Below are 27229 nucleotides of genomic sequence, written 5' to 3'. Positions count from 1 at the left end.
GTACTTCACTGATAACCTTCCTTTCAGATTTTGACTTGGTTGCAATTACGGCATGACACTGTTTAATGGAGTTGCCAGAAACTTCAAGATACCTACATCACTTTGGCTCCAATTAGGTAGCAAAAGCCATGGCCTACAGAAACAGCACATCATTCCCAAGGTTTGTATATTCAAAAAACAAATGAATTCCAAAACAGCAACAAGGCAGCTGCACATCAGGCTTCGATAAGTGTTTTCTGGAGACACCAGTCAGAACCTGACAAAATGGCTGAAAGCATTTAACTGAGTCCCCAAATACAATAGGTGGCATGATTTGATGTGTTTGGCAAATGTGTAGTTTCACTTGACAGCACAGTCCAGCACAGTGGCTTGAGAGCAATGAAGAGAAGCTCAACAGCTGAGATAAATTCTAGGCCAAACTGAAGAGAACATTTGGCAACAGTCACCAGTAAGCCTGCTTAATGGAAGAACAACTGAAGAACAGGACCAAAGATCATGGAGAAACAACACAATTCTACATACAGAATGTTTTGTAACTATTCCACTATATGAATCTGAATAAGACAGATGATTGGTTGGTTGACTGGGGTTGAAGGGACCAAACAGCAAGGTCATCAGTCCCTTGTTTCAAGGGTGGTCCATTCGGATGGATTGACATCTCCGAAGAGTCATGACGACAAAAGGTAAAAGGATAAAAAATGTAAAAGTGCAGTCATGTTGTCAATGGTGAAAACGAAAGGAGGGAAGTCAGCTAGTGGGCAGCCCCAAGACTATGCTAGAGGCAGGAAATATCCCAACTCTGATGCAGTACAGGCAAGACCACCTGCTATTCAAAAACGTTCAACCACTAGAATGTAAAAATGCATATTGTAAAAGGAGACTAACCAAATCTAAAAAGTGATAAAAACTGAGTAAAAGGGAGAGAAAAGAGGATCTTGGCCAGGGAAGGGAGTCAGGAATCTCCGAACAACAGCTTACAGTGGGAGACACCCCAACTCTCACCGCCCTGCCCATACTCCAGAGGGAGATTTTAAACCCTTGAACTGAAAATAAAAACTACTTTCATGGAGGAAACAGAGAACCATCTGGGAATCTTCTGCCAATATTAAAGGTAAAGTGTGGGGAAGTCCATACTTAGTACGTAGAGCCAAAAGAAGGGGGCATTCCACCAAAATAGGGGCTACTGACTGGAGAGCCCAACAACCACAAAAGTGGGTGGCTCATTACACAAAAGAAAGCCATGGTCAGCCTGGTATGGCTGATGCGGAGACGACACAGGGTGGTCAAGTCCTTTCGAGAGAGGTGGAAGGAAGAATGCCATGGGACAGGTGTCACCTTAATCCGATGAAGTTTATTAGACATGGAGGTAGCCTCCCAAGAGTTGGCCCATGATTGAGCGAAGTGGGATTTGATATGAAGCCGTAAATCCGCTGCAGGAGGGGTTACAGGGAAGGGGGGGTAAGTGACTGCTCCCCCACTCAAATGGTCAGCAAGCTCATTACCTGGGATACTCACATGGCCAGGGGCCCAAAGGAAGTCAACAGAACAAGCAGCATGAAGAAGATCAGTGAGACGGTCATGGATGGCCGAGACCAAGGGATGACTGGAAAAACACTGGTCAATAGCACTGAAGGCCACTCATTGAGCCCGTAAATAACAAAACGTGACTGAGTTGGGACTATTTAATAAAGGCAAGGGCCTAGGAAATTGCTATCAGTTCCACAGTAAACACCCTGCATGATGGTGGACCTGATCCAGGAGGCACAGTGCGGAAGGAGCAGCCAAATCATAAACTTGACAACCATAGTCGAAGTGAGACAGCACTAAAGCCCGATAAAAGAGGAGAAGAGTGGAACGATCCGCATTCCAAGAGGTGTGGGCAAGGAAGCAAAGGACATTGAGTTTACAGAAACATCCTATCTTCAGAAGTCTGATATGAGGCAGCCAAGTGAGCTTGTTGTTGGAAAGAAGACACAGGAAATGAAACTGTGGGACAACAGGTAATCGTTGTGCATTGAGGTAGAGCTCCGGATCAGGGTGGACCGGTATGATGACAAAAGTGGACCACCCACAGTTTTAAAGGAGAGAACTGAAACCCGAGGGAAGAAACAAAGCATTCCCAACACACCTGTTTGTTTCATTTGATTAAGTAGAGGGCTTTGGCGCGAAGGCGTGTAAAGGTAATAAGATTGGCAGTGAATGGGTGCCTCTTAAGGTGTTGCAAAGCTCGACGGCAATCATGGATGGCAATGGCAATGGCCGTACTCCACCACGGGACTTGCCGGCCATGAAATGGCCCAAATGAGAATGGGATTGCAAGGCTAGCAGTGCGAACAATTGCATCAGACATGTCATGTACGACGTCATCAATACAACCCAACAAAGCGGGAGAAAAAACAACCTGTGCAGGATATAGAGGCCAACTGGCACATTGGAAAGACCAACAAGGTAACCTGTCCATCGGGGAGTGGGAAGGGAGTGACAGAATCAACAAAGGTCATCGTGTGGCAACCAGTGTAATGAAGGGAGGAGGGAGGGAGAAGAAAGAGAAAGATCAATGGCAGAAAAGGTACCATGACTGGCGCTGAAATGGGTAAGGGAGCCATCATTAAGACGGCACAAGTCATGGTCTGCAAGAAACTGGTCTATGAGAAGATCCCGACTAGATGGAAATGCACTGCCCCACAAGGGATGATGAGCATTAAAATCCCTGAGAAGGAGGAAGGAAGGAGGAAGCTGTAGAAGAAGGGCAGTTAAGGCTGCAGGTGTAAGAGTCCTGTCAGGAGGGAGATAAGGATTGCAAACTGTGACCCCAGAGTCCAGGTGGACCCTAACAGCAACCGCTTCCAATGTAATCTGAAGAGGAATCCACATGCTAGCAATGTCTGTATGGACCAACATACAAATGCTACCAGAGGCCCACAGATGGCCGACCCAATTTCGACAGTAAGCACGAAATTCACAGAGGGTTGATATGTGATCATCAGTAAAATGAGATTCCTGTAGAACCACACAAGCTTCAGAGTAAAACGAAATAAGGGATTTCAACTCCGGAAGGTGACGTTAATATCCATTACAATTCCATTGGATAACCACAGAATGATGATTCAAATGGGGGGTGAACAGGCTAAAGTCAGTCATGCCGCCAGGTCACCATCCATCACCGACAAGGAGGGGGTGACATCCATGAACAGCAGGTCAGAGTCAGGTTGCAAAGGTGGGGACGGGACCTCTGTTTCTTCTTCTTTTCTGTTTGAGATCGAGGAGAGCTGTGCTGCAAAAGGGAGTCAGCAGCAGAAAGATCTGGAAAAGAAAGAGAGCGGGCGACCTGGGAGCCCACAGGCCGTGGTTCTTGTGGTCGTCATGTGGCAGCAGACCATGGGCCTGGAAGGCACCAGGAAGCAGGGGGGGGGGGGGGGGGGGGTCCTGGGAGGGGCACTCTTGACCGGCAGATGCCACTTCTCCAGCTAGGGAGGGGGAGCAACGCCCAGACAAAAGGGTGTGGGAACTGCAGGGGAGGGGGGAGGAGAGGGGTTCGGAACTGAGGTAAGGAAGGGGGAGGAAGGTGTGAAGATGTAACTAAAGCATAACCTAAAGCATAACTAGACGTCACTGACACAGGATGAAGATGTGCATAATTCTTACGAGCCTAACTGTAGGTTAGATGATCAAGGGACTTATACTCCTGTATCTTCTTTTCCTTCTTATAAGCCAGGCAATCCGGTAAACATGGAGAATGATTGCCATGACAATTAACACACATAGGAGGGGGGGGGGGGGGGGGGGGACAGGAACTCCCCTCATGGAGTGAACATCCACAGTCACCACAGAGAGGGGTCTGCAAACAGTGGGAAGACATGTGTCTAAAATGCAAGCACTTAAAACATCTCATAAGTGGTGGGATGTACGGCTTCATGTCACATAGATAAACCATAATCTTGACCTTCTCAGGGAGGGTATCCCCTTCAAAGGCCAGGATAAAGGCACCAGTATCAATGCGATTGTTCTCCGGGCCCTTCTGAACATGCCAAATGAAGTGAACACCCTGCCGTCCTAGATTGTCCCGAAGTTCCTTATCACAGGCATGAAGGGCCGCAGACTTGGCAGCTGAAGCAGTTTTGATCAACAACGAACCTGACTGCACCTTGCTCAGAGAGTCCACTTCGCCAAACATGTCTTCAATGTGTACCACAAAAAATAAGGTTTGGTATTGGTGAAAGCAAACCAGATAGTGGGGGAAAGGTTTTGCCCCTAGCCGATGAGCCTGACCCTCCTCCCAAGAGGTAGCCATGGAAGGGAAGGCCAAAGGGGGAGAAGAAGCAGCACTAAAAGAATCATTTCCATTCAAAGCGGTGGCCGTAGAAGAATGGCCAGAGTTCTGGACCCACATGTGTTTTATTTACATAGTGTTTGCTCTGATACGACCAACTCTGATCAGGGGCTCTCCCCACAGGCACCACCCAGCCACAGCACAGGCCATCTGGCACAGCGGCCATTGCTGGGAGTTCCAATGATCCAGGATGACAAGCAACCACTCCTAGGCTTACAGGTATCAGAAGTGTGATCCCTGTGTTTTCAGGAGCTCAACCAAAAGGGTACATAGTGACCCCACCACATGGGCTGGCTACCATGCTGGCTATGGACCCTAGCATCAGACAATGATGTGAAGGAAAAGATGGAAGGAACTAGGAGGGCACACGCCAGAGACACTAGGTAAGGTGCTCTTCCCCAAATCGCTCACACTATGGAATAGAAATTTAGTAATGGAGGTCAAACCCTAGAAGGAGACCAGAGAATGCCAAAAGGATGAGGTAATTACTCAACAACATCAAATCGCAAAGCCAACATAACAAGGATAGCGAGGCCAACATAAACAATGACACCAAGAGAGGGAGAGTAGAGGGTGGAGGGGAAGGAGCAAGGACAGGAAAGGAGGGGAAGGGAAAGGAAATGCAGCCCAGGAAAGAAGGAAGGCTGCAATAGCTCAGGGTCCCGTGCTCGCCACACACATACCCATGAAAGGAAGTGAGCCCCCTGAGGGGGAATATGACAGAAGCTGGCAAAATCTCACACTTGATGAAAGCAGTTGCAGAAGACATGTATCAAGCTCTTCTGCTAAAGGATGTCACAACAGTCAAGGAATTCATCAAGTGGTGTCAGCATATTGAGGAAATGCAACAGAAACAAGTTGAATGAAAGAAGTACGACTGACTCCAGAATGTGGTCCCTATGGCAGTTGTGGAATACAGTTGCAACTTTGCCTCTCTCATACACCATGTAGTGAGAGAAAAGATACAGCAGTTTATGACAGCCAGAAATGTCAGACCAAGAACACAAGAGATAGCATCCAAGAATGTCAACTCTACGCATCTGGAGGTAATAGATAATATAGAAGAAGAGCTGTACTGATCTTTAGCACCCTCTCTACCTCCAGTCAAAAGTGCCATGAAGAATGGACTATCAACTTAGGCTTACACCACACCCATTAACTGACCACCCAGCTTCCAACCAATGGAGGTACCACTGTCACCAACACCAAGTATAATGCACTGCAAATGAATTTGTAGGAGAAAGGACAACACACAGGTAATTTTCCACTGTGGACACCCTGGACATGTTGTACACTATCACAGAGAAAAAATACAACTGGTTGATAGCTATTATGCTGCCATAAGAACCCTATTCACACATTTCAACTGCAAATGATTATATTTGACTTCTTGTACAAGGCCCAATACTGTATCCCAGACGAGATCACTTCACAACATGCCATACCTGTTCCCCATTGCCATACAGACGTATGAGCCATCCACCTACCCACTGAATTCAGGAACACTACATGAGGCAATCATCCATGGAGGCGAGGCCACCACAGATAAAAACCCTCCACGGAAGACAGTTACCAAGATGTTGGGAAATCTCATTAAGAACCTTTTCAGACACTAGTCAACTCGGAGTTCTTTCTCTGTAATTTTAAACGCTCAACATCACCAGGTAAAGAAGACTGTGTTCTGTTGTATGATAGTGATTATGCTGAAGATCACACAGAAAATACATCCAGCCAACATGAAAATGTATTGCAAGCATAACTACCAATGACAGAAAACATACCTTCGAGTTTGTTGTTTTAACAGAATGTAGTCATGATCTTATTCTCAGATGGGGCTTCTTGCAGGTATTGCAAGCAGTCATAAGAGTTTGGATCATCAGAGCTCCAGATTGACAAAGTATTCCAACAATCACAAATAACAAAGATTACTCTGAGCAGCTGTTTATCACTGAAGATGTCTTTACTCACTGCCATCAATTAGATGAGTTCTAGTCACCAATCTAGATGCTCAGTTAAACTGTGATGCTTTTGTCAATTGTAAAAAGCTTCTCAGCCTCACAAAAGAAACCACTAATAATCATACGCATTACAGGTGGTCAATGACAATTTTGGGTCAGTCACAACTCATATGTAGAGGTAGGAATAGCCAAACCAGTCCAGGATGGGCAGCTCAGAGTCCTTGATTAAGAACTATGCTCTAATATAGATGATACAGTGGAGAAAGTTACTACTGATCTGATCCGATCCGATCCGATCCGATCTGACCATGGGAAAATGTCCAAAAGTGTTATCCATTCTTCCCCAGTTTTCAGATGTCTTCAAATCCAGAGTGGAGAAAAGTTAGACCAAGCAGCAAATGGTGAAAAACCATGTCAATACTGAAGAGCATCTACCAGTTAGTCAGTGCATATATAGGATGTCACCAGTTGAATGACACATAATTTGGGAGGAAGTGGAGCACATAACACAAGATGACATCATTATACCTTCAAGGAATTCTTGGTCATGGCACATGGCATTTGTGTGTCGACTACTGATGATTGAACAAACTCACAAAAGAAGTGTCTTCCCATTGCTGTGAATTGCTAATACACTAGAGTGTTTGAAAGGAATGAGGTATTTCTCAACTATGGAAAAGTGAACAGGCTATTGCTAAATCCAGGTTGATAGGGCTCTTCTGTAAAAGCCTGCCTTCATAACACCCAACCTCTGTGAGTTCAGAGGTATGTGATTCTGACAGTAATGCTCCAATCACCTTTGAGTGCATGATGGACAATCTGCTTTAATACATTAAGTGGAAAACATGTCCCAGTTATATGAATGAGAGTGTCATTTTTTCTAAGTCACTTGAAGAACATATAAGCCACCTGACAACCAAGTTGATGTGTGTTCAGACTGCGGACCTCAACCTGAATTCTAAAATGTGCCTCTTCATTGACCAAAATAAGCCTTTACACACCCAGTTAATGGCAATGGAGTCCATCCTCATCCAGAGAAAATAAGAGCAGTAACAGATTATGTGACTCTTCAGCACATTTGTAATGTGAAAAATTTTCTCAGAATGTGCTCATACTACCTGTGGCCCACAAAGGATTTCTGTACCAAGGCACTTCCCCTGCAAGAATCATTGCATGGATATACCAAATTCTCCTGGAATGGTACACAAGAAAGATCTTTCCATGTTGTTAAGGAGACAGAAACATCTCTTGCCCTAGCAATGTATTATGAGAATGTCAAGACAGAAGTTCACACCAAATGCTAGCAGTTATAGGACAGGTCCTATTTTAGAACAAATTCAGGAAGGTGCTGAAAATGTGACTAATTATGCTTCCAGAGCACTCTACAACTGAGAAAGAGTGCCTTGCAGATATTTGTATCAGCAACAAGTTCTGGCTGTATTTATTTGGCAAACTGTTCACTGTTATGTCAGACTGTCATTTTCTATGCAGGCTGATTAGTTTGAAGGATCCGTCAGGTCGACTGGTGAGATGAGCACTGAGGCTTTGAAAGTGTGACATGATAGTGTTATACAAAATCAGATGCTAACCCAAGGATGTTGACTGCCTTTCAATGAATCCTTTGGTGGATGACAGCTGCATGGATGAAATCTCAGTTGCTGCTGCACTGAAAGGCATTGCTGCTGGGCAGAGGGAAGATCTAGCATTGCTGAAAGATATAGAAGTCTTGATGAATGGAAAGCCCAACCAAAAGAGAAATCCAATTAATAAATGGAACATTCCATAAGATGAACAATGATCTGATGGGGCAGAAATGAGTGCTCACCATCCAAGCTCATCTACAGCCAGCTATATTGAAGCTTTTCCATGATGTTCCACCATCTAGTTACCTGGGATTCATTAAGAATCTTGACAGAATCATATACATATATCATTGGCCAAATCTCTACCAATATGTTAAGGACACTATGTGAGCCACTGTAATGAATGCAAGTGACAGATCCACTAACCACAATTACCTCCTGAGCATCTGGTGCCAATTCTGCCTACAGCAGCATTATTTCACTAAATTGTAATTGACCCCTTAGCGAGATCTTAAAGTAAAAAGCAAGAACTGATGGACAATAATCCGCACTGACTATCTCACAAGTTATGCTGTCATCAAAGATGTGCTGACTGCTGAAAGTCCAGACACTGCACTTGTAGAAGACACCATTTTGAAACATAACAATATTATGAAAAGGATAGTTGCTACTCACCATATAGTAGAGATGCTGAGTTGCCACTGACAAATGATGGCCAAGAAACAGCTGGAACACCCTGCTGCTGAGAATGCCGCCCAACATGACATTCTTCATTTTAATGACTGCTTCACAGCCTGTGCCATGTGGATCCTTCCCACCAACACCAGATTTTCTGAACTGTGCAGATGGGAACTCTCCCTGTAATATAACGTACTTTCCCATAAACCTCCTGGCCTCAATTTTCTTTTGTCATTGTCCTTACCCATCTAGACCCTTCCCTGTTCCTATTCCAGCACTACACAGCCCTCTACTTCATCAATGCAGTGCACCCAGCCTTTTTACCTCTCTCCTTCTCCTCTTCCACTACCCCCCCCCCCCCCCCCTTCCACCGTCCTCTGTCTAACCTCCCAACTGCACCTAGCTGCCCTACCCTCTCCCACACCTCATCCTTGCTCACTCCACAACCAGCACTTTACCGTCCACCACCCCTGCCTTGCTATCCCTCCCCCTCCCCACCCCATCCTCCTCCTAACCCCCACCACCTGGTTGCCTCTCTCTCATCATGTGCTGCTGCTCACAGTATCGCTTCAGCTACCAGAGACTGTGGTCGTGTGTGTGTGTGTGTGTGTGTGTGTGTGTGTGTGTGTGTGTGTGAGCACACACATGTGCATGCATTTTTGTTTATATGTTTTCGACAAAGGCCTTGTTAGCTGAGAGCTCACCTTCCGACAGTCTTTTTGCTGTACCTATCTGCAACTCAGCATCTCCGCTATATGGTTAGTAGTAATTATCCTTTTCATAGTACTGTTACATTCCATCCTCAACTTTTCATTTTGAAACATGGTGCACCCTGTATCATGATCTCTGTTCATGTGAAACTTTTCCACTTTGATTAGATTACATTCAATCTTCATTCCATAGACCCAAAAACAAGATTATTCTCATGGGTGTGGAACATGTCTGAAAGTATAACATAAAAAACAATAAAATTTGAATATAAGACACATTTCCCTAATTGAGACTAGTATCAGAGGTGATTTCCCATTGTGACATCACACACAGCATGACAGCTGCCTACCAACCACGGATGAATGGCCTCGCAGAATGCTTCAATAAGATAATCTCTCAATATACGTTGATGTTGAAAAGAAATTCAATACAATACTGTCTGTTGTGACATTTGCATACTACACAGTGAGACACACACTAAGACTTCACACTATTTTTTCTGATCCAAGGTCACGAGGCTGAAATAACAATGGGTAAATTGTTCCCATTTCAATAGGAAGATACTCAGGATGACTATGTAAAACATCTCATCACCAGTACCAAAGGAGGAAGAAAGCTGGCTTGTATACAGACCCTGGATGCCCAGGAAAAAGATTGAGAGCACTACAACCACAAGCACTAACCAGTGAGATATAGCTCAGGGCATCTGGTATGAATTTTTATACCTATGTGAAAATTGAGACTATTGAAAATGTTACTATTGTCAGACATCAAATGTGAAGTTGAGGATTATGACCCTTCATCAAGAACACAAAAGCACAGAGACATCATCCATGTCCTCTGTCCTCTGTGTGAAGTCCTACTACAGTCAAGAGGTGCAGACAGATGATAGGGAATTCTTGTTCAAGGAAACTGAAGACCCACTCGAGGGTCATGAAGCTTTGGTGGGAGTAGCTGACCTCTGATGCCCATCACAGCGAAGAGGATGTGACAACACCACCAAAAGTGAGGATCTGACAGCACTGTCATACAGAGGATACTTGACAAGATCTAGATCCATGGTTCTGTAGTCAGATGCAATGTGAACTTCTGAAACAGTAGGTCACAGTTTCTCCAGGAAATGAAGCAATGCTACAAGCTGTGCTGCATGCAGTGTGAAGTAACAGTTAGCACCACTTGTTCGCATACTGCAGGTCTTCAGTTCCAACCACCAGCAATTATTTGTTATTTTGTATTCATAATTACTGGAAGGTTCTTGAAATTTCTTATTTTTGTAAAGTTTATATATCCTGGACTATTCAATGTTTGTATAAATAACAGCATTCTCTATCAAGCAGTTCAGCTCTAATCTGGCTGTGTGCTGATATTCATAATAAATAAGCTTTCAGTACTAAACATGATACATCACTGATAAACCTACTTTCAGATTTGAACTCAACTGTGGTTATGATGTGACAGTGCTGCTACTTGGTCCCTTCATCCAAGGAAACCATTCCAACTGCCAATACTATCCACCTGCCTTGTTACTGCTGAATGTTTGTTCTCACTTTCCTTTTTCTGTTGCCCACACATGTGCAAGTCACATGGGATTAATTCACAGTTGTAAGAAGACTGTTCAATAGGTGTCCAGAGAATTCATAAGGAACATACTCAGTAAGGGGCACATGCTGCCGCCCCCCCAAACCCCTCCCCCCACTTGTCTGAAGAAAATGTTTCCTAATTCCTAACTGAACTCACATTTTGTCCTCATCAGACAGACACATGTATCAATTCAAATCATTTTTAATAATGCCAGAACATGCAATGGATACTGACTGCTGCACCAGAGACATTTGTCATGTAATCTCTCACCTGTTTCATTATCCACATGAAACAGTCACACAAACTGTGCACCGCCACCCCAAATCCCCCCACGCACAGACCTTGGTACACTCACTCACTGGTTAAATCTGCTGCACATGGCAGTCCATTGCCATGATAGATCAGAATTTTGGAAATGATTTTTTGGCATTCTTCCCAACTGTAGACAGATTTGCAGAGGTGTGCTTTATTTCTCATTCTTCACTCATAAAGAGAAAATCAATGAGAAACAGTTTTTTTTTCAGTCCCAAAATAGAGTTTATACAAATTTCCCTGTTGGTGAAATAAAAAGGTATGGATTGAAGATCACAGCTTAATGTGCAGTCAGTGATGTGGTTATTAAAGACAGAACACAAGCTCTGGGTGAAGGAAATTGACTGTTGTTATAATAGGAATCATCATGGCAGCTGCTTTAATAAATTTTAGAAAATCCAGAGTTATAACCATTGAGTCACATTGGTCTATGTTGCTGGATGAACCTTAACTGGGATTCTCCCTATCTACTCTGAATTTAATTCTTTTTTCTTTGGCTTATAGTAATAGAGTTATGTCTAGAGAGAGGTTACAATTTGTCATAAAAATTTCTCTCCTTCTTCCACAAACTGTTTCAAATGCCACTAACAGATGCCTAAACAAATATTTATGTCTACATCACTTACGTAGCATCTACCTTGCTGACACATTATGATATGCCTACAAAATTATGTGAACAATCCTACTAGTTTAGCTTAACCACATCAAGATGTCAAGAAGTGATTATTTCACATCCTTTTGTATAAGTTTAAATGGAGGTGAATCTCTATGTATCTCCCCTCAACACCACACTACTTCATGCTATACTCATTTTCATGGCACTGAAGTCCAACTTAAATTTGAATGAACTTCATAAATTGAATTTATGGCTGTTAGTAATATGGAACATGACCATATAGGAAAAGCTACACTGTAAGTGAAAAACAGCAATAGGCAGAGACAGAGGTGAAGTCACAGAAATATGACAATAAATACTAGTCTTCCTTAACACAAGAAAAATAGAAAATTCATCACACTGAAAGATGAAAGTTACAGCTTTCATGAAACTTCCTGGCAGGTTGAAACTGTGTGCCAGACCAAGATTCAAAATCAGGACCTTTGCCCTCCACAGGCAAGTGCTCTGCCAACTGTAAACCTAGTGAGCTTAAAAAATAAAAATGTTGAGTTGTTCTTATGGAAACTAATCTAGTGATTAGCTTGAATTTAAGAAAACATTTGTAAGTAATTAATGTTCTGTAAACTGTGGATATGATTTAAAAGTATTTCAGGAGGCAGTAGACTCTGTTCAATTCCCTCAGAAGAAATATTTTGCGTCACATACCTAACCTGGTGTGAAAGTCTTGAGAAACACCATCAGCTGAACAACCAATCATGCCTAGACCTCCAGCGTGAGCATCAATCATGGATGTACCAACTGCAGTGCCTGGCAGTAGACCCAGATCAGCAGCTGCTCTGCGCGACAGTCCATTTCCACTAGGAGCACCAGGTGGTTTTACTTCTGACCCAATTTTTCTCCAGTTATCAGTTATTAGATCATCCAGTCCAATTTCAGTGAAATACTGGCTACTCCAACTTCCCACTCCATCAGCCTGTACTTGATATGTCCATTTACACACAAGTGAACAAAGTGACCTGTAGAGCATGTTAAGAATTGTATGATTATATGATTCAGAATATACTAGATACAGAACCTATAAATAAGTAAAACAACATCAGCATAAAGTTTAGCCACTTTTACACAACCAGTATCATTATTGCACAGGCTTATGGCATTTTTCACTTAAAACCAAAGCAAGAATCTCAATTAAAAGGTAAATCAGCATTTTTATTAATAATAAATGCACAATAAATGGAGATTAAAGTGTGGGGAATTTTGGAACAAAGAATGATTTTAGTGTATACATAATAAGAAGTTTTAAGTCTCTGTAAGACACACTATTTGTTCACTTTATCTTCTGAAATAAGATATATAGCTCGAGGTTTTCAGGCAAACATTGCATGTCCTGGATACAATCAGTTTCCCTCTGACTAATAGTAGCACCAGCAATGAATTAAGAGTGGACATTGATGCAGATCAATGGGACGTCTGTGAGTATAAAGATAGATCTGTATTTTCTTAGTCAAAAGATCACAAAGTTCACACTTGCTCTTCATATTGTAGTTGCTCAAGTCATGAGACCAAAAGTCATTCACCTCTCATAGTGTGCCTTCATTGTCAAGAGCAGTCTTGTGAAAGTAAAAAAAAAAATCAATCAAAAACTTCCATGTGCTGAACAAATCCAGCAAATTCATCTGACCCTTATCTTTCATCTTACTCCTCATACGGCAGCAGTGTACTTTAATTACACAGGGCTTTATACACACATTTTTGGGTCACAGAACAAAAAAGCATCTAAGAACTCTAGTATGAAATTTTAAATTAAAAACAATTTTACTTGAACTGCTACTAACAACCTAACAGTTTAAAAATCTCAACCTTCTACTTCTCCATCTATACTTTGAAAACCACTGTGAAGTGCTTGGCAGGAGGTATTGGCCATTTTATCACTAGAGCTGCTTCCCATTTCATTCACATATAGATGGTGAGGAGAATGAGTGGTTAAACTCTTCTGTGCACACACTAATAAGCCTAATAAGCAATACATAAGGGATTGTAGAATATTTCTAGATGCAACCACAACACTGTGGTAAAAAAGGCATCAAAACGCAAATACAATATTCAATATAGTTAATAATTTTATGCCTAATTTTGTTTATCCATTTACAAGTAGTTTCAAATGGTTGAAGCATGAACTTTAACTAAGACAATATTATGAAAAGCATACTTGCTACTCACCATATAGCGGAGATGCTGACATGCAAAAAAGACTGTCATAAAATAAGCTTTCAACCAACAAGGCCTTTGTCAAAAATAGATGACACACACACACACACACACTCTCTCTCTCTCTCTCTCTCTCTCTCTCTCTCTCTCTCTCTCTCTCTCTCCCCCCCCCCTCCCCCCCTCTCTCTCTCTCTCTCTCCCCCTCCCCCCCCCCCCTCTCTCTCTCTCTCTCTCTCTCTCTCTCTCTCTCTCTCTCTCTTTTCAGCTGCAAGAGACTGTGGTCATGTGCATGCAAGTTGCGTTAGAGAGAGAGAGAGAGAGAGAGAGAGAGAGAGAGAGTGAGTGTGTGTGTGTGTGTGTGTGTGTGTGTGTGTGTGTGTGTGTGTGTGTGTGTTTGACAAAGGCCCTGTTGGCCGAAACAGTCTTTTTTTTGTGCCTATCTGTAACTCAGGATCTTCACTATATGATGAGCAGCAACTATTCTTTCCATAATATTGTTACATGTCAACCTGGATTTTCCATTGTTTGAACTTCAACTAAGGATATTTTGAATAACAACTGAGATATCAATGACCATGATGAGGCATACAAATCAGCTTCTTAGTTCACTCACCATATAAATATAGTAAACTGGTCCACATAGTTAGATGTTGAAGTACGTACCACCGATTTAATTAGTAGCTCTTGGCCACCGATGGTGGACAGAGCAGCACTTGGCTGTATTAGGGTTAGCACAAACTGTATCAAGGTCAGTAGTTTCCTGATCATCAATGCAGTAATCCAGCCAAATACTTCTAATAACTTCAAAAAATTTTTAAGTGGTTCATGAAAGGGATAAAGAATATTCAGCAGAACCTGAGCTCAGTATGAGTGCTTAGGGTGCAAAGCACACATTGGATATAGATAGGTTTCCAGATTTCGTGCAAATTTCAGAGATCTCATATCTGACTTAGTTTCACTTTGGGAGCCATTCAGACTTTATTTCTTTCACTTCAGTTGCATTAGATGTCTTTAAATCTGAAATATTGCTTTTCTTTTCTTTCTACAGTATTAAGAGTGATTTCGAGTTGCAAAATTTATATAACCACACACAATTACTGATTTATATGAATAATCTCATGTTTGAACTATGATTATGTTGAAAGGTATCACAAACATTTATTTATCTTCAGAGCCTGCCTATCTAGATTGCTTTTTGCCACTTTGGCTACTTCTATACAAATAACAGATGAAGAAACTTTTGTCAAGTTATTATCATTGTTCCAGTGAAAATTATTTATAAATCACACTATTCCTTACAAACTTATATTAACTTTGAATACCTGACAAAAAATGTGGAGTTTGCATGGGTGTGAGATCAACCCTAAAATGAAAAAACGCCCACACGTCATCATTTAATAGTTGCAAAAGCACAAATAGAAATGTCTTTACCTGATTTTTGGGAAGAAATGATTGAGTGTTTACTACTGATAACTGTAGTCACTGTTGGCTACTTACATGAGTAACCTACATTGCAGTTGATGTGCTTTTACAAGTATATTTGCAGTTCCAATATTTCATTATTACAGTGTTCACTTGTCTTTGTGTCAACATATTAATGTTTTGCATAATTTCTTCACAGTAATAGTGTCAAAATGGTAGGCAGTAACAGGCACTTATGCAGCCTTTCTTCCTCATGGTGTGGTGTACACCTCATCACTTTAATTTTTCTGAGTCATTTTCCACCTCCAAATAAGTATCTACTACAGTCCTTTTCATGGGTTGCTTAGCTACAGGTTTAGCATATTACATGACAATGGGGTACATGCAAAATATGAAAACATTGTGAAAAACATAGAGTTGAACTTTTATGAAAATAAAGCCTGCTTCGATACACACTGGAAGGATGGGCATATTGAAAGTCAGTGCAAATGGCCGTGTCTTCACCATTAATGCCTTTTATAATGTTAAGCATGTACATCAAATCACCAGTTTCATAGTCTTCCTTTAATTCACTGACATTTGACCTGTGCATGCCATGGACACTATGCTATAATTAAAAGACATTGTGCAGCTCCATCACTTTCCAAGTCCTCTTACATCCTGAAGCATCATATCCTGACATAATGTGACATTTCATAACACTAAAATCTCATTTATGAAGCATCTCACAGACTTCAAAGTCCTGCTATCATATATAACACTATCTGTTTATACAAAGATGGCAACTTTTCCCATGTACTTTCTTCTATTTGACGGTTGACACCTATTGTGTTATATGTATCTTACCTCTGTTATACTAGTGTGTTAAACTTGCTAATTTTTCTTGCCTAGTTAAGAGCTAACACTATGACACACAACAATAATCTATTGTTGCAGCATATACTTAACTTTTAGTCTTTGATAAATAGCAGTGCAGTTACACAAAAATAAGAAATAGGCAAGGATGTGTAACTTGCAGATACTGAGGCAGCAGCAGCTTTCATGTTAATTTAACTGTGTTCATTTTCATTTACACAAACCAAACACAATATTGGGGGGGTTATGGAGTCAAAGTTTTAATTATCACTTAAAAAATAAAGCTTTGTAATTAATTTTTTTGTATGTCTACACGAACATGTCTCCAGTTCTGGTATACAATGAAATCCTCATGCAAAGTTACCATAAGATGCTGCCAGAGGAGCCATAACAAAATGATACAGCCCTGCAGTAAAGTCGAGTATGATGTGGTAATTTGTTTCCTGAATTCACATGTGAACATTTTAGGTTAGGTTTTACCATGACTGTTATTGACATCAAATGAAACAACAAGTTTACTGTTACCAGTCACTGTTTGTTTATCTCCATGAGGTGTTTCAAAGGTTTAAGCCTCCATCATCAGGTGGATTTACACAAGTATGATGTGCTCATGCATATTTGTGTGTGTGTGTGTGTGTGTGTGTGTGTGTGTGTGTGTGTGTGTGTGTGTTACAATTTTTTGGAGGAACTTATGGCACTGTCTAGTGGAGAAACAAAATGCTGTTTCAGTAAATTCATCTTCAGAAAGTGGTAATTGGATAGCTCTATTGATCAAGTTCCAGTATACTGCCATTTTGTGGGCTGTGGGGTGACAGGAGGAATTGCAGATTGTAGTATGTGTTGTCATAGACTTGTGATAAATATCACACTGATGTCTGCTATTCTTTACTCTAAGGTAAGGTCTACTATAGGAACAGATCATTATTCAAACTCAACAAAATGCTCTTCAGAATTCTCAAAGAAGCAAACACCTTCAATAATAAGAGAACACACAGCAGAGTTCACACATGTCAAAAACATAGAAGTTCCTGATGGAACCACACTTGCTTCATTTGACATACAAAACCTTTATTCCTCTATGCCAGTAGGTGCCATACCACAGATAATTTATGCCAACCTACAAAAGCACAAAAAAAATCCCTTCAACTCACATTACTGAACTAATGGACCTACTCAAATTCACACTTACACTCAACTATTTCAAATTTAACAATAAAATCTGCAAACAAACACATGGCCTGGCAATGGGCTCAAACCTTTCCAGATTGTTAGCTGAAATATTTACAAGTAATTAAGAAGACAAAATCCTGAATTCCAGTCACCACCTCCTCAAAAATATCATATACTACTATAGATATGTAGATGATACCACTATTTTAATTAATGGCACAAAAGATGAACAACCCTCATGAAAACATAAAATTATATTATGAGAACAAAAGTTGCTACTCACTATTTAGCAGAGATGGTGAGTCGCAGATAGGCACAACAAAAAGACACTCACAATTATAGCTTTCAGCCATTAAGACCTTCATCAACAATAGACACACACACACACACACACACACACACACACACACACAACTGCAGTCTCAGGCAACTGAAACCACACACAGTTGTCACAAGGATCAAAGTAGAGAATAACTATATATGTGGGTAGCAGGTCTGAGGGTGGAAAGTGTGAAGAAGGGGGATAGCACACATGACTGGATGAGATGGAATTAGTGGGTGTGAACTGGGATAGAATGGAGAAAGTGTGGGAGGTGGGGAACGGGTTCGTAGGTTGAGATACAAGATCCTGTAGCACCAGAAAGGTGTGGGAGTTAACACACAAAAATATGAGAAATGACACTGGGAAAGTGATCAATCTGAAAGTATAGGAATAATTATATCAGCAGGAGTAATGTGGGACATAAGATGCTGCACCAACAATCAGTGTGGTCTTGTAGCCGTCTGTTGTGCACAGCCGAGATGGTTGATACAGTGTGACTCGTAAGTAGAGCGTGGAGTGCGACATTGAGTATAGTGATGCAAATGAAAATAGTAACAAAGGAAAACAGCACTGGATCAGGAAAAAATCAAACAATGGAAAATCCATGATGGAATGTAACAATATTATGAGAAGGAAAGTTGCTACTCACCATATAGCAGAGAGGCTGACTCGCCGATAGGCATACCAAAAAGACTCTCACAATTAAAGCCTTTGGCCATTAAGGTCTTCATCAATAATAGACACACACACACACACACACACACACACACACACATATACACAGTCGATTTCAACAGTTAAGACTGTCATCTTCTGATCTTCAAAAAAACTTGTTATATGTCCTGTTCATTACGACTAACACACTTGCCATGTTGACATTATAGTGGTTAGTATGTAGCACATTCCACTTAGGTTTGTTAACAATAAAAACAGGTTTGTCACAAATAAAAACAACAGTTATAAAGCACCTTGTGTAACTAGTGGTGTCCACACACAACAGTCCACTGATACTTGTTACATTTGAAACTGCATAACAGTGCACATTTGTGCATGGGTTTAAATTTACATGACAAATTAAATATGTCATGGAGCAACACATTTAGAAGTACACAGTTCAACTTACAGTGTGAGTAAACAACTCCGAATAACAAAAACTGAAATGGTAGACCACCTCTTCGTGTGAAAAACTGGGAAGTGCAAGAGAAGTGGAGACCCTGATGCTCAAACACCAGCTTAATGCAACCAAGTAATAGTGGAAAAAGTGAAAATCTGTGATGGAGCAGTTTTCAACCTCTTGAATGACAACAAAGATCACAGACCACTGGCTTCTGTGACTACTCACACACATTCAAAATGCATGTTGAATGGCAGGCAGAGTCAGTGAAAATATTGCAACTGTGGCAGACTAACTGAGATGACTTCTTCAGCCATCTAATCATAAAGCTAAAGTCCTGTGCCCATCACTGTGATCCCAAGACAGAAAAAATGAAGAGCCACCCCTCACTGGGCAAGGTGGTGCTGTTTGTGTTTAAGTACAGCCATGGTGTGCTCATAACAGATTACTCTCGTAAGGGGCATCCCACTGCAGGAGTATCCTGCTGAAACCTCCTGATGATGTTGATGATGGGCTATCAAGACAAAGCATCACAGTAAGCTGTTCAAGGGGCTGATTTTGGTCGATGACAATACTCCAGCACATTCTGCTGCCTCCTCTTACCCTCTGCCCCTGCCTCCATTCCACAAATTCTCATGGCATAGCACCCGAGGACTTCCTCCTATTTCCTCTGATGAAAATATTGTGTAACCAGTACACAGCAGGCATTTACAGAATGACAATGATCTAATTTTGATGGTAGAATACTTGCTGAATGGCCAAAATGCAAGCTCCTATGTTCGTGGTCTCTGCAATCACATTCATGATTGGGCAAAATGTACCACATTTTAAGTTGAAGGGCTAACACCACCACCAAGTTCCAGGGCTGCAGTTTGATTTTTTTAGGTGATAATTAAAATTTTATAAGCACTCTTCAAATAACTGTATGCTGTTGATACAGTATAAAGAATTAGTTTCCTAGCCACTACTGCTCTTTGTTAGTGTACACCATAACTCATTTTTTGGAAAGTTCTTCCTCAAGATCCAAGGAACATGGACAAAGAAACCCAAATCCCAATTATTAAAAGGTAAATTTTGTGTAATAATTTTACTTATTTTTATCTCTCTACAGTTTTTTGTTTTTGAATTATTACCGAGATTCTGAATCTGTTGCTTTCCAAGTTAGGAAGTCAGGTAAGTCAAAGAAATATCCTGCCTTATCCCAACACTGACTCTTTAAATTTTTCTTGAGCCAGAGAAGTTTCGGTGTCTCCATTTCCAATGATATTTTTCCACCAACATAATTTAAGACTGGGTTCTTCAGACTGTTTATTAAATCTGCTTCTTCAATTGCACGATGATCCATCCACAAAATAATATTCTGTTCATTATTGCCTGAAATAAAACAACAAAAATTCCTGTATGCACAATCAACAAAGATAAATATTATCCTAGTTTTATTGCAATAATATACAGGGTGATTCCATGATGATGTAACAAATTTTCAGGGATGATGGGGAAGGGTAAATGTATCGATTTGAGGTAAGAGATTCTGATCCAGGAGCACTCGTTTCGAAAGTTATAAGCAAAAACTGTTCCCATACCTCCAACAGTAGAATACGTGATACTCCTGTTGTTAAGATTGTTGGGTAAGCAACTTTCAGAGGTGGACCAAAATAAGGAAAAAAGTCTAGTGAGCATGTACTCTAAAATTCATACCTTAAGAGCTATGAGTGTATGTCCATCTTTGCTACTGTGAAATACATCTCTTCTACTAAACAAGTGCTCAAAGGTCTCAAGGTATGAATTTTACAGCCCAAGCTTACTGGATATTTTTCTCTTCTTCTCTGAAAGTTGCCCACCATACAATCTCAGCAACAACAGTACCGGTACACATATTCAGTTGTCAGAGATATCAGAACAATTTTCCGCTATAAGTTTCAACACCATAATTACTGGACCAGTGTCCCTCACTTCAAATTCATACATTTGCCCTTCTCATTCATCCCTGAAAGGTTGTATCATCATCACAGAATCACCCTGTATACCAAAGTATTATTTTATAATTATTTTATTCACAATAGATTTGAAAATCCAGTGATGTTTTATGGAATTTATATTAAAGAAACAACCAACCACTGTCTCCTACAGCTTTATCAAATAAAACATTTTGGATGAAGTCCAAAATAATTTTGTATCACTGTAATTAAAAGAAAATAATAGTGGTTGCAGATATTTATTCAATATCAATTCTGTAGATTTACAACTGCCACAACATCATTTTCTTTTAATTGAATGAAGATAAAAAAAATTTAAATTTTAGTTGTTGATAACAATATAACTAAAAATGATAGCACAACTCAAGTAATACAAAAAAATTATTTATGAGAAAATGTGAAAATAAAGCAGACAATAACACTCAATGGTTTTAAAAAAGTGAACTTCAAAATGAAGTTGCTCAGTTTTAGAAAAAGGTGCCCTAATTTAGAAGGTTCTAAAACCTTTATGGTTCGTTTATTTTTCTAGAAGCATTTATAAAGCATTCACAGTACCTTGTATATCTTTTCAGAGGAAGGTATAACAAGTGATTTTTTTACTGCTATATCAATAGCCTTACCCTACATTTCTTACTTTTAATTTTTTTCCTTTTATTCCCAAAAAATTAATGCAAAAAAATGTTCAAATGTGTGTGAAATCTTATGAGACTTAACTGCTAAGGTCATCAGTCCCTAAGCTTACACACCACTTAACCTAAATTATCCGAAGGACAAACACACACACCCATGCCCGAGGGAGGACTCGAACCTCCGCCGGGACCAGCCGAAATTAATGCAATTTCTGAAAGTTTAGTGTTATTGTTCATTTCTTCATGAGTTTTCATCAAATTGCATTCTTATTCCATAACCCACTGTCTACCACACTGAAGACCATTTTCTTTGTTAAATTTCAATGTTCCTCTAACACTAAGGTCAGCTCAACAAAAAAACTGTTGAAGGAACCATACATCACATATCTTGGGAGACACAGGCAAACTGAATTTGTAGATTACAATGTGCAGGCAGCAACCTGCCTGAAGGGCTTTGGGGATATTTTATTGAGAACTCTAGACTGGAAAATTTTATCTCTCTCCAGCCACGAGTTGTCTGGTGAAGTAACCATGGGAGAATGATCACATTGGATTCTGGTAGATGGGAAAAGAGTGGTGGATCCATAGAGGATCCTCTATCTATGACTATCTCCAACTGAAAAATGCACCTTCTTGCTGCACTTTCCTGATCCACTCTGTGTCTTAGCCGAGATGGCCCTTTCAGTCCGTTGGTGGCATGTCCATGTTTCCCTGATGCGCACTTTGTACCCTGAGTACTGACTTATAGTGTGCTTTTACCTACGGTGAATCATTGCCTGTTATTCATTAAAAAAAGAAATACCCTCCTTGGATACCCACACCTTATTCCTACCCTCAGTGCCTGTTCAACAGTTGAAAGTGGTTACACATGGATTAGAGGAGGAGGAGGAGGAGGAGGAGATTGGTGTTTAACATCCAATCAACAATGAGATCATTAGAGATGGAGCACAAGCTCAGATTAGGAAAAGATGGGGAAAGAAATCATACAGATCCTTTCAAAGGAACCATCCCAGCATTTGCCTGAAGCGATTTAGGGAAATCATGGGAAACCTAAATCAGGAAAGCCAGATATGAGTTTAAACCGTCGTCCTGCCGAATGCGAGGCCAATGTGTTAACTACTGTGCCATTTTCCTCAGTCATGGATTGAAGTGAAGAATATGAAATAAAGAAGGTTTTCACAGTCTGCAAAGATTTTTGAAAATTTTATACAATGTTAAGAGTAATTAATATTTAAAAAGTATTAATACTAGGCAAAAAATTTATAAAGAGCAATGGAAAGTTAGATTGTTAGATCCTTTAGATGACAGAGCCATGAGAGATTCCTCAAAATTTTAAAATTTCTCAGCTTTAGGTTACTTGTCACAATTTTTTACCAAATAAAATGATGGTATCATGATAAAAATAACTGTAAACTTTCTGAATACAGTAGTGAGTTTACTCACATTAGGAATGAGTATCTTACATAGTTTTTCAAAGGATTGTAATTATAATTATTAGAACTGCATCATAGCAATGAATGTGTAAAATAACTATTAAAAACATTAATAACAATAAGGCTATCAGACACCACAGAAGTAACAGAGTTTTGCAAGATGCAAAAGGGCTATGATTGTAAACTTTTGGCTGGATGGCCCCTCCTACAACATTGAAGAACATCTTCATAGAAATCTTTAAAAAAGAAGAGTTAAGTTTAACAACCTGCTTATGATGAGATCATCAGAGATGGAGCATAGGCTTGGATTAAGGAAGGAACTCAGCCATGCCCTTTCAAATTAATTTCAGCTTTCACATTAAGTGATTTCTCTAATTCACAGGAAATCTTAATCTGGATGGTTGGACAGTTCTCCCAAACATGAGTCCTATGTCTAATCACTGCAACAACTCATATGTTTTAAAAAGTAATGTATAATGTTACACATAACTAATATTATCTCTGTAACACTGTTTTATAACTTAAAGTCATTGCACTATATTTCACTTAAATAAAATGCACATTCTTGACTCCTTTCCATATGCAGAACTCCATTCCACAGGATCTACAAAATATGACTGACTTAATGAAAAAAAGAAATTCCAAATTTTTGAGAGGTCATTCATATTTTACATGAGAATGGACATTTAGCACAACAGTATTCACCAGTTAATTTTCTCAAATAAATAAATACCTGTTGGGCTTACTGAAAGTGGATTTCCTGTTTTGTCAAGGACAACTAAAGAACATGTAGCATCAAATCCAATTCCTTTAACAGCTGCTGGTTCTATGTCTTGTGTGACAGCCTGAAAAATACAGGTGATAAATTCTCACAGTTACATTCATGGTGGGAGCAAAAGACTCTTAATACTAGAACACAAATATATATTATGTTAAAAAGGAAAAGCTATAGCATTAAATAGAAACAATCCTTAAACGTCAAATAGTAGTTCGAAGAATACTATTGAAACTAATATAACAACAAGTTTCACTTATTCATACAGAAATTAATGGTACTTATTGAAATTATTGCACAAAATGAAATCTGTAGAACACAAATATTAGGTGTATGCTCATCATATGAGAAATGGGTTCCTGTGCAACTTCTTCTTCTTTTCCATAGCATTTACAGCATCTAGTACAGGGACTGCTTTTTCAGGATAAGGCAATTACTATTTTATTACTTAACTCTGAGGCAGGATGCCCTTCCTGGTGCCACAGTCATCAAGTTAACCCAAGGGAAAGAAGTGGAGAGTCCCAACTGTTTGAGACTCTTGTAAATTTTGTTTTGTTTGTTTGCTTATTTTAACTGTTTTTGTGTCATATTCTCTGATGCAAAATTTGGGGACCAGCCTAGCATTTGCCTAAATGAGCATGGGAAATCTTCATCAGAATGTTTAAACTAGACAAGAGACAAATTATGCATGTCTGCTTTGTTGCTCTATGATTTTTATTTTCCAATGGATATTCTGAACAGCAGCTCCCTTTTCCTTCTTTTAAAGATATGTTGAGCAAAGTTGTCACATGCATATCTCTTCTCTCCACCCTCTCCCTCTCCCTCTCCGTGTGTGTGTGTGTGTGTGTGTGTGTGTAGGAAGGGGGGGCACACATGTTGTAAATTTTAAAGTGTAATCATGTTTGCTTCTTTTCAGCCAAACAACTTGCAATTTCTAACTAAATCTATCTTTAATTTATAATAACAATATAATAGAGGGAAACATTCCACGTGGGAAAAATATATCTAAAAACAAAGATGATGTGACTTACCAAACGAAAGTGCTGGCAGGTCGACATACACACAAAATTCAAGCTTTCGCAACAAACGGTTGCTTCATCAGGAAAGAGGGAAGGAGAGGGAAAGATGAAAGGATGTGGGTTTTAAGGGAGAGGGTAAGGAGTCATTCCAATCCCGGGAGCGGAAAGACTTACCTTAGGGGGACAAAAGGACAGGTATACACACTCACACACACACATATCCATCCGCACATACACAGACACAAGCATACATTTTAATAACTACATTTCTTTACAATCATAAAAATCTCACTGTCATTAAGGATATTTGTCCTTAATCATTTTTATTCCTGTTCTGTTATTTTTCCCGCACGCTGTTCGGGAGTGGAATGGTAGAGAGATAGTATGATTGTGGTTCCATGAACCCTCTGCCAAGCACTTAAATGTGAATTGCAGAGTAATCATGTAGATGTAGACCATAAAACACAGAGCAGCTACAAAATCCATTGCATGCAATTAATCATCTATATCCCTTACAGAACACAGTTTTAAATTAGTGAACACATCTGGCATTTTATTCACTTAGATCTCTTCATAAATCAAAACTTTAAAGATGGGGAATGAGTCAAAGAATACACAAATCAAGTGAAGCAAATGTTAAGAACTGACTTAATAATTGGATTGGATTTATGGTTTTAACAGGACCACACTACAAGGTCATCAGTCCCTCTAGCCTATATGCATCAAGGTGGAAAGCAGCTCAGATAGGTAGGACAGAAGACAAATTCTGATGAACCCAATTGTAGCTGAGAATTCATAAAAACAAGAGACAGAAGCAAGTAGAAGGGAGAGAGATGGAAGAAGGTAATCTGGGTGAGTTGTTCTACCCAGAAAGCTCCTGAAGGCCCTTGGGACATGTTATGTGATGGGAGAGGCACCTCTCTACATACGAATGGTGTCTCCTCTCCCTCCATTAGCACAAGAAAAGTAGCAATACAGACAAGTTGGTGAAATTTCAGGAAAGAGAACAATGATGACAAGACAGTAAACCAACAACAGATGTAAAAGAATAAGAAGAATTAAAAAGGTGGGCAGGGTAGAAGCCAGGCCACACCAAAGAGCAAGGCAGCCATGGGCCCCTGTATCACAGCAGACAATAGGGGCCCCTCCAATCTCTCAAGCAACAGATGGGGCCAATGTGCCCTAACTCACAGAAAGGAGTACAAACCACCTTCATGGGTATCACGTAAAACCAGATCAGCTACTCTGGCATTGCCTATTAGCACCACAGGCAGCATGTCAGCAAGTTAAAGGTCTCACTGGAAGGTGGCCAAATTAAGGCAGTCCAGAGTCCAGTAGGATGAGGGCCACCATCAGACACACACCCACTGACTGTGGGGTGGATCCTCACATCATAGCATGTGGCTACAAGTCAGCCAAGCATGGTCAATGTGAAGGCAACAGAATGATGGACTCTCTGTGAGAAGCTTGAAAGGAAGACTGCCACATGGTCATTTTTCCCTTTACCACTTGCAGTTTGTGTGTTGAAACCATGGCACACCAACCCATGTTCCAACAATTGATGACATAGAGCTTAGAGTCAACTGAAGGTCCAGTTCCATTATCCTCACCTCCTACCATCCTGGTAGCCAACTTGGCCAACCATTCAGCATGTTTGTTACTTGGGATCCCACCATGGTGTGGGGACCAGACAAAGTGACTGACCATCCAGGTTGCTGGAGGTCAGAAAAAGAGATCCTGGATAGTCACAACCAATGGGTTTCGAGGGTAGCACTCATTGATAACCTGAAGACTACTCAGGGAGTCACTGCCAATTAAGAACATCTTGCTGGTGCTGCAACAAATGTGACTGATGGCTCAAGCGATGGCCACCAGTTCTGCCTTAAATATGTTGCATCTGTTTGGCAGGGAGCACAGGGAGCATAGTTCACTGCACCTTGCTTGTGTGTATGCAAAACTGTTTTGTACTGCGACCATGGAGCCATCAGCTTGTACCACTTCTGAACCCAGAAATACAACAAGGGCAGCCAGGAATAGGTGGCAAAAAACTATGGAGTCAACAGAGGGGTTTCATCCAAAGGGTAGGTCAAGACAGATCCAAGGACAGGGCACACACCATGGAATGTATGTGATGGTTACCAAAAGAGGTGACAGCAGTGGAAACCTGAGTACAGACCAGAGATGTTGTATGTGAACTGCAATCATGACTCCAATCATGACTCCCACAGGGGAGTGTGCCGAGCCCAAATTTTTTCACTGTACTGCGCATTACGTCAGTGTCAAGAAACTCTGCTCAGTCTGTGAGTGTTCTTAATGTGTTGAAACAAGTAAGTTTTGTATTCCATCAAATTTATTCATTCTGCTTGACATTGATAGCACCAAACTGTGCTGTGTGTGAAAACTATAATCAGAAGGGTAAAGAGAGTTATATTGACAACAATAAGTTTCCCAAAGATCCTGAAACTTGTTCATGGTGGGTTCAACCCTTTAGAAGAAGTGATAGCATTAACGTTAGAAGTGCTGTTATCTATATCATA

The 27229-nt window shown here is 40.4% G+C and overlaps 1 protein-coding gene across 2 annotated transcripts in view; it reads right to left on the bottom strand.

Annotated features, from left to right (window-relative positions):
- The window catches only part of LOC124784415 (FGGY carbohydrate kinase domain-containing protein), a 129862-nt gene that overhangs the window by 61902 nt on the left and 40731 nt on the right, over positions 1-27229 (bottom strand). For both annotated transcript variants that reach the window (XM_047254097.1, XM_047254099.1), the window contains exons 3-5: positions 23632-23743; positions 19994-20234; positions 12475-12785 (exon numbers count right to left, since the gene is read on the bottom strand). In XM_047254097.1, coding sequence (XP_047110053.1) covers positions 12475-12785; positions 19994-20234; positions 23632-23743 — 664 coding nt within the window. The remainder of the gene's footprint in view (positions 1-12474; positions 12786-19993; positions 20235-23631; positions 23744-27229) is intronic.

Source organism: Schistocerca piceifrons, chromosome 1 (genome assembly GCF_021461385.2).
Source record: "Schistocerca piceifrons isolate TAMUIC-IGC-003096 chromosome 1, iqSchPice1.1, whole genome shotgun sequence".
In the NCBI taxonomy this organism is placed as follows: domain Eukaryota; kingdom Metazoa; phylum Arthropoda; class Insecta; order Orthoptera; family Acrididae; genus Schistocerca; species Schistocerca piceifrons.
The sequence above is the reverse complement of the archived record's forward strand: the minus strand, read 5'-3'. Positions and strand labels throughout refer to the sequence as shown.